At 35.5% G+C, this 8,997-nt stretch overlaps 1 protein-coding gene across 1 annotated transcript; it reads right to left on the reverse strand.

The window, feature by feature from the left end:
* Positions 1 to 1,362: 1,362 nt before the first annotated feature.
* Positions 1,363 to 8,481, reverse strand: LOC145772309 (uncharacterized). The gene is made up of 6 exons (XM_082584183.1): positions 8,330 to 8,481; positions 7,996 to 8,131; positions 5,947 to 6,507; positions 5,250 to 5,309; positions 3,264 to 3,357; positions 1,363 to 2,865 (listed from the first exon to the last, which is right to left on the reverse strand). Exons 2-6 carry the CDS (start codon positions 8,111 to 8,113, stop codon positions 2,631 to 2,633), a joined length of 1,068 nt encoding a protein of 355 aa, XP_082440309.1. The 5' UTR covers positions 8,114 to 8,131; positions 8,330 to 8,481; the 3' UTR covers positions 1,363 to 2,630.
* Positions 8,482 to 8,997: the final 516 nt, after the last annotated feature.

The raw sequence follows: 8,997 nt of genomic DNA on the forward strand, positions 1-8,997 counted from the left end.
TGCCCTCGCAGAGTTAAGGCGTATGTGAAATTTATCAAAATTTGCTACTCTGGCCTGCTATGTGGTTGGCAGACACAAACATGGTCCACGAGTAACTTTGCAAATAAAAAAAATGTTGATGTGAAAACGATAAAAAAATCGATAATTATTTTGTAAATGGGAGATTTCCAGAGAAGAAAAAGCACGAGCTTGAAGTGTCATCGTTTTACACACAAAATCTACGTTGACAAAATGTTTTGTCTCCAAAAAAACTTTACTGTCAAGCAGCGAAGGAAAAATTAAAGTGTTTATCCAGCTAACAGAACCTTTTTTTGCATAATAGTTTGCCGGTATGCCGGAAATGACGTAATAATAGTTTGCCGGATACTACTTAACGCAATTTCAGAGAGGAAATTTTTTTATAAAATAACTCAAGGCAAGATCAATTGTGTAGCCTACACAAACAGAAATTTGAAAATTGAACTGTATGCAACAAAACTAATTGTTTCGCTTGGTTTAATCGAAAAATAATTTGATGAGGTAAAATAGAAAACTAATATGGCAGCATAGTACATTTTGTGTAGCGAGTGACATGTGTTTTACAGCACAAGAAAAAAACAATTTATTGACAGCAACTGGACAGTTGCCTTATGCCGTTGCTTCAACATCCACAAGAATCAATTTATTTTGAAAGCTGCACATGAGATGAATTTATTTTGAACGCTATTTATATACACAAATTAATTTACCTAAAACGTATTGACATCAATTTCAAGAATTTTTTACAAATTGTTTAAAAATAGGGGTTCTAAAAAAATATCCCCTGTAAATTTGTCCTTTAAGTGGATATGAGACATGCGATTCGGTCAGTGTAGTTTGTGTCTTACACCATTTTTTTTCCTTTAAAGGAAACAGAACGAATTGCAGTTCTACATACCTAAAGCAATACTGCAACCAACTTGGCTCCATTTTGGCGCGACAGTGTATTATAACAAATAGCTTAGCTCTCCACTGCTTTTAATAAAAAAATATGTTTGTATCGTATCTGATGTGTGGTTGATGGTTGATGTTTCTAATTTGTGAACAAGGTATAAAATTGTAAACAAGGTATAAATCAGTAACGTGACACATTTCAATTAAAAAAGAAAATTCAAAAACTATGCAATGTATCGGCAATTTAAAAATCTTATTGCAAAAGATTCGAAGCTTCGCAGTTGCTGCAATTCTTTTTATTGTTTATACATTTTGTCCTTACAATTTTGTCGTTTTAATTATCTTGAAATGTTTAAAATTCTGACGTGTTCCCATTCCCAGTTTTGAAACCTTTATTGTTGTGAAGCTGAAGTAAAATTTTACGAAGATTGTCCCTATCTCCCCCTCTCCTCCCAGTTGCAGGAATGTGCAACTAATTTTTCAAATCAGATTCCGGGCTGACACGATCAATTCTCGCTGGACATGTAAGCCACAGGATCTCTCCAGCCTGGCGCGATAAATGGTTGTGAATGCTCAACCGGTAGTGAAGTTTGCAAAAACAACAATGATGACAAGTTTGTTATGGTTCGCTTGAACATTACGAATAAACACAGTGGACTTGGATGACAAGCGTCTTCAGATTAGGATCTGAAATCATCTTCACGAACAAAAAAACTCTCGACGGACCAAACCAAAAAGAAAATTGATAAACGTAGTTGGTTGTCCTGCAGCTTAATAAAAAAGTGTAAGTTCCTTGTAACTTTATCTAATTTCTAAAATAAGTCTTATCAGAAAGCGCGTATGTCAAATAATAATTCGGTTTGACTCCTCAGTTTTCACGGGTCCTTAATACTACGGAAATTTTTTTCAAAGTTATTAAAGTTTAATTTCTTTTTAAATTTGTAAGACAAAAGAAAAATGAAATCTTTCACATAGAAGCATGGAATAACCGGTGTCAATGACGTTGACAACGTCATTTTTGTAAAGTACGTTGAGGTATGTTGAAAAACGTTTCTTGTGTAAATGAACAAAATCGAGAAAAAGTTGTGTTAGTAGCTTTTGTTTGTGCCACAGAAAAATTAAGGTAGTAAAAGTTGAATTAAGCGAAAAAGACTGACATCTGCATATTATACAATTTTGGTAAAGAGGTCACTTTCTTCCACCACAGACATATACAACCAAGCAACCACACGGCATTTAACATAATCGATTAAAATTGAACAAAACTATAAGCTACAAACGTTTTCGGCCATACACACGTTAGCCCTTATCAAGTACTTGATAAGCTAACATTAAAATTTATCAATTTAATGGTTAACTATTTGAGTGAGCAATGTGTTTACTTTTGAATAATGCATTGCTTTCTTATTTTTATAGCCTACTGTTGGTCATAAAAATGTTTACTCTTTAAACCCACGTCTGAACCTTATCATGTGGTCAATATTAAATGTTAGCCCTTAACCCTTATCAAGTACTTGATAAGGGCTAACGTGTGTATGGCCGAAAACGTTTGTAGCTTATAGTTTTGTTCAAATTTAATCGATTATGTTAAATGCCGTGTGGTTGCTTGGTTGTATATATCTGCATATTACGTCAAGAAGCGTTTCTAAACAACAAATTTGTGCGTTTTACTGAACTAGGCAGATGAACTTATCAACAAATAAATAGAAAATAATAATTTAAAAGTCGTATGCGGAAGATAGACCACACTTTTCTTCTGTGCAGTTCGAACAATCTTGATCCGTCCGGTTTGAACAGCCTAAATCCAGTTCTTCTTTTTGTAACAACTGCCGCACTTGGCAAGGTCTCTGACAGGTCTCGGGGTCGTTTAGCAGACCTTGGATTGACGAGTCCATCGCGACATAACACACGCAATCATTGACTTGCGCCCTCCTGCGGCAGCGGTTTCTTCGACTGAAAAAGACATTGCACACTAATTTGAGAAAATGGGCGATATGTTGTTTTGGAAATTTTTATGCATGGTTGTGCTATCACACAGGGCACATTATAAAACTTACACCTTTTGTCAAAATGTTCATTCACAAGTTACGCATTTTTTCCGATAGTAATCGTACAATCATGCATCAATAGTGCAGCAATGGATGCAGGTAAAGAGTACAACAGAAATTGTTGTTTCATTAATCCAAACACTCTCAGTATTAGTGGGCTACAAATGCCTTGCATAAAGAATAACATAAAATATCAAATTACAGATGTATGGTAGCTGGAATGAGTTTTTCCAATTATCTTTGCCAAAAATAACCACACAATACCATAGCAAGCTAAACCTTTATTGGTTAATCGGAACTTACCATAACCAGGAGATACGGTTGGTACGCCGTGCCAAAACAAGTCCTATAATCACACAACCAAAAACAAGCACAAGACCGACCAGAATGTAGACAACTGGAAATTCAAAAATAACATGTTAACACAACAAATGACCTTCCCTATTACGCTTCCTATAGCATAGCGACATAGTCCAACCAAGTCACATTTAAAGGTAATTTCACATACTATGACACCTCGATGGGTTAACTATCTCAGGATTTGATTTGCATGGATGAGCTTCAATACCAAAAGCATACTTAACAAAATCCTAAGCAGTTCAAATATGGCGGCTGACATTATTAACAACTGGCGTTAATTTTGAAATTAACTTAAGCTATGTTAATTACTTAATGTTAACTCAACAGTGTTAGATTTCATTAAAAATAAGAAACAAGTGATATCGGTGTGGTAACCGACCAGGTACGGACACAGTGCATGTGTGGCTACCAAACTAACATAAACACTAAACAGGTCTTCTGCTTCTCTACGAACCCAAGGCTCTACAAATCTTAGAACCTACAACCCGAAATCATTGCATGAAAAAATAGTCCGATTTACGTTGAAGTGAGGCTGGGCACAGAGAAAGCGTGATCAAAAACACTTAGATTAATACAAAACTAAATTAGCCATAGCCAGTGTATCCACCATATTTGAAACAAGTGAACGATTTTGCTGACTTGTTTTGTGGGGAATTATTTTTGAAACGCTTTCAAATGAAACCAATTGTATCAAATACTGCGAGATACGACTTTTGAAGCTTTTTCACCATAAATACAAAGACATTCATAAAATAAAACAACAATTATATAGGTAATTAGACATGTACTACTACTAAAGCTGACCAAAAAGTGGTAACTAAAACGTGGATAAATAAAAAAGTCTTATGGTATCAAATACACCTATAAAGCGTAATGAAAGACGTAAACATGTTATCAATCTCTGCTCAGGACCACTACCAAATGGGGTCTGCTACTATTCGGTGAGTCCGATTCGGTGAGTCTGATTCGGTGAGTTCCTAACCTCTAACCCTAACTCCTAACCCCTAACCCTAAAACGGCAATGATAATTAGGCCACGGTACCCGATAATTAAAAAAAAAAAATTGAAAAAATCCCCCGTTAAGGGATCGGACTCACCGAATCGGACTCACCGAATCGGACTCACCGAATCGGGCCATTCCGACCAAATGTGTGATAAAATCGAACCAGGCCTGTAGCTGCTTAATAGGCTACGCCGCATAACTAATTAACTTCCACCGAACGAGGTCGTGTGGCTTCTTAGAACCGTACTCCTATCAATTCTTAGCGAAGAATTCACTTTTGTTACGCTGGTTTAATGTCATCAATCGTTGAAGCAACGTAAAAATCGAAAGTTTTTCTGCTTGAATGGAAGCTAAGGGATGCAGTATTCAAATTTTGTAGACGCGCGCTAGAATGCGTGGGAATTATATTTTCACAACAATCGTTCGACGTTCGTACTACGCAATGACGATTTGTATCGCTAGTGCTTGTGTTATTTCTCCGCGGACAAATATGACCGATCTAGATGGTACTTCTCGCGGACATCACATGCTGTGACGGCTGATTTAAGTTACGGCTGATTTAAGTTACGGCTGATTAGATGGATAAACGTTAAAGTATGACGCAGTTTGCGTTTCAGTATGCTTTCCACTAATATTGCCAACATTGCTGTGACGTAAGAGTTAAGATTTCCTATGCAATGTATACTGTACATTGCAAACATATGAATCCAGCAAGCAATAAGCGCAAGTTTTGTTACAGGTTTGAATTTGAATTATTATTAATTACGTATAAAATCAACTTTTTGTATCAACTTATCAACTTTTTATATCAACGTATAAAATCAACTTAGTATATTATATATAATATATTTATATATAATATACTATTTAACAGACATTACAACGCAGCAAGAAATAAATATGTTGAGAAGTTATTAAAACACCACCTTGCAGAGTATTGTTCTCTTTTATCCTGGATACCAAGTCACTTGGAACACCCACGGTTGCTGAAAAAAAAAACGCTGATTTATTTTATTTCTTGACATACTATGACAGTGAGGCAAAGTGAAAAAAAGAAACAGAATACGCATAACCCCGATTACGAAAGAAAAAAACCAAGGGCCGACAAACAGAAATGCGCAAGCTGCATCAATGTGTCATGGATACGAGATGAAATCTTGTTCTTTGGCATAATAATCATCACAATGTTAAGAAATTTTCTGCTTTTTTTTTTTTAAGCATATTTTTAATCATTGTTGCAAGGTTGCAACAAAACCAGCACATTTTTCACCATTCTTATCTATTAAAATTACGATCAGCGATGATCACAATAACAGCTTGACAAAAATTATTTCATGAGATGCAATATAAATCAGCATGTTTCCGCAATTTTTTGGCACAAAATTAATACTAAAAGACCTACTTCAGGACCTACAACGAGTTTGTAATGCCCAAAAACTAATATATAGATTATTGACAACAGAAATATTCAGACACAAACCAACTAAATAAATTCACTAATACAGCACTACTGCAAGTAATAAGTATCGTAAGACGTATAAATAAATCGTGACACTACCTATTCTTAACTTGATAAAAAACTGAAAAGTTTAGATTATATATATATATGCCCGGACTACTTACTTGTAGCTGAACTTTTGCTGTTGTTTCCACAAAGTTTGCTTTTCATGAAGGTAGTAGTCTGTACTTTGAATGATTCATTCAATTTGATATGATGCACATATAGGTTGTTCAGATGGGTTTTGGCCTGAAGCGTGCGAGTGGTAGCTGTGGTTGTGGACATGGTATTGTTGATTCTCATTGTTTGAGGTGATTTTATTGTTGTTAAAAATAGTTTGAGAGTTGTTGATGGAACTGACTTTAATATTTGTGCCGAGGTTCTGTCTGACAGAGTTGATCGTGTTGTTGAAGTTGTAGCTGTTGTTTGTGTGGACGTTGCTGTTTGCATAGGTACTGCTGTTGGTGTTGATTCTGTTGCTTGTGTAGACGTTTTTGTTTGTGTTGATTTTGTTGAACTTGTTGCTTGTGTAGATGTTGTTTGTGTTGATTTTGTTGAACTTGTTGCTTGTGTAGATGTTGTTTGTGTTGATTTTGCTGCCTTTGTTAAGTCTGTTGTTGTTACAGGTGTAACATTTCTATGAGTCGATACTTCTTGTTCAGTAGTTGGAGAACGATATGGTGTAGCTGAAAAAATACCACCTTTGTAATAAACAGAAATAAATACAGAATAGAATTGTGAAACAGCTGACCTGTCATAGAGACATCTCACTGCAAGAAAAATTGTGATGGGAAGCAGGGTTGAGAAAAACCCGGGTTTTTTTTTGGGTTTTATTGTTTTTTTTTGAAAAAGACGCAAAAAAAGATAGATTCATGCTTATTTCACCTCAAAACTACTTTTTACGAATGAAGTGCCTTTCACTCACAGTGCATGCTTGCATAACTCAATAAAATAATGCACTAGGGTTGTTGTTGCTTGAATATTGCATCATCCATTAATTTCAAGATCAAGTTGGATGTTGCATCATCCACTAATTTCTATACCAAGTTGATGCTACCGTGGTAGAAATTACATTATTGCATCATTTGCTTTAGATATGAAGGCAAGGAGCATTTATGCCATCATGTTTAAATATTATTTATTTATTATATTTATATATATATATAGCAATGGATGAGCAATTGAGTGATTGCGTGGCCAATGGCCATTTAGGCAAATGCTCTGAAACAGCCATGCGTTGGAATCCAGAATCTGTAATTGGTAAATAGCCTCCTAAATTGCATTTCACATCATATATACAGACTACAGTAGAGTAGTACTTTCACCAGTTTAACTATAAGGCCTTCTTGCATAAATGAGTTTTAGTGTAGTATACACAAAGTGGCATTACTTGATTTTTGTGTACTGTACAATATCCACTGCGTTTTCAGTTTATTCTTGGAAATTTACTTCACAATCACATCCTTAAGTCCTAATTTAAAGTTTGTTTTAAGTACCTTGTAGTGTTTTTGTTCATTTTTGTAATTTTTTAATAAAAACTGGACAAATATGATGCTCTGGGTTTTTTTATGGGCTTTTTTGGTTTTTTTTAAGTGGGCTTTTTCAAAAAAACCCACCCGGTTTTTTTGGGTTGCGTAAAATAGCGACAGCCCTGATGGGAAGTCAACATTGGAAAACAAAACTATCTTCACAAGACAAGATTGCTCAATGGATAAAAATTAGCGCCAAATAGTCTGGCAGTGAGATGACCTTGCAACAGGTCAGTAGCAGTCAATTGTCTCTTGCCAGAATGTCTTGCATCCTTTTACTTATTAGGCTACACTTAATAAGTGCACAGCGCCATAGTTTTCATACATTCAAACTTGTGCTAACGTTGTGGTTCTCAATCTTTTCAATATTTCCTTTTATGCATTCCTTTCATCACAAGTCGTCAGAATGTGCAAAATTAGCGCACACTAAAAAAACTACTCTTCTACAACACAAATATTTTCTAACAATATTTTCTAACACAATTTTTCTAACATCACAAATCATCTTTAAGTTATAGCCAAAAAACCTACAAACTATCCAAGCAATAGAAATAAATGTGCATGGGGGACTAAAGAGCAACAACTAAGCAATGAAGCACCATCAAACTATCACATAATTCCAATAAAAAAGACAAGTACCGGTACCTCTTATAGATGTCAATGAGAAACTTAGTCCGTGGGAATGCATTGAACTAGATTGCACACCATGCCTTCTAGATTTTTCAAAGTAGTTTAGTCCTGTTCTGTGCACATGTACTTCCATAACGCTACCATTGTTGTTCTGAAATGCAGAGTTTGTTGTCAAAAAATAAAAGATTTAAAATGAGCCAGAAGGCAACAAGGTCAAGATTTGTAAACACTTTAAAACAGACCATTGCTCAATAGTGTTCACAGAGAGGTCAGTGGCAAAACACAGACATGTATTCGCAACAAAAGCATAAAGTGGTATACTGTATTAACAAAATCATTGAGTACTCACAATTTTTCCATCATGAACACCAGCACAACAGAGCCAACTTATGGGTGAGTATAAAGTTGTTCCATACACATAACAAGTACTGAGTCTGCATGGAGGGCATTCCACTACAAAGTTATCACTTGCATGTTTGCGCAACAAGTCTATCAAGTTGTTTTTACATGTTACCTGAACTGTAAAATATGATTTAAATTTTATGTAACTGATACATTGTACCATAAGCATATACGGTATGTAAAAACGGGTCTGCTACTATTCGGTGAGTCCGATTCGGTGAGTTCCTAACCTCTAACTCTAAACCCCTAACCCTAAAACGGCAATGATAATTAGGCTACGGTACCCAATAATTTAAAAAAAAAAATTGAAAAAATCCCCCGTTAAGGGATCGGACTCACCGAAACAGGCCATTCCAGTAAAAAAACATGGAAAAAAGATATCTATGGTCAGCCCTCGAAATTAGCTGCCATCTACGACGGCAAAAACATTGCCGTCGCCAAATCAACAAACCTTGGATTGCGGCGGCAATTGCCGTATGCTTTAATCAAACGAAATTTTATGCGCTTCTTCTTCATCGTCTGTCACACGGCGGTAGCCAAGAGCATCACGCAAGCTATTTTATGCGCTGACAATGCTCTTGTGAACTGTAAAAAGTTTGCAAGTTCCTTATAAAT

Source organism: Aplidium turbinatum, chromosome 6, assembly GCF_918807975.1.
Source record: "Aplidium turbinatum chromosome 6, kaAplTurb1.1, whole genome shotgun sequence".
Lineage (NCBI taxonomy): Eukaryota > Metazoa > Chordata > Ascidiacea > Aplousobranchia > Polyclinidae > Aplidium > Aplidium turbinatum.

Coding starts and splice junctions, on each gene's coding strand:
- LOC145772309 (XM_082584183.1), bottom strand. CDS start 8,113: ATGGAAGTACATGTGCACAGAACAGGACTAAACTACTTTGAAAAATCT. Junction 6,508..7,995: donor CTCATTGACATCTATAAGAG/GTACCGGTACTT, acceptor GTATTTTTTCAG/CTACACCATATCGTTCTCCA. Junction 3,358..5,249: donor AGAGAACAATACTCTGCAAG/GTGGTGTTTTAA, acceptor TTGAATTTCCAG/TTGTCTACATTCTGGTCGGT.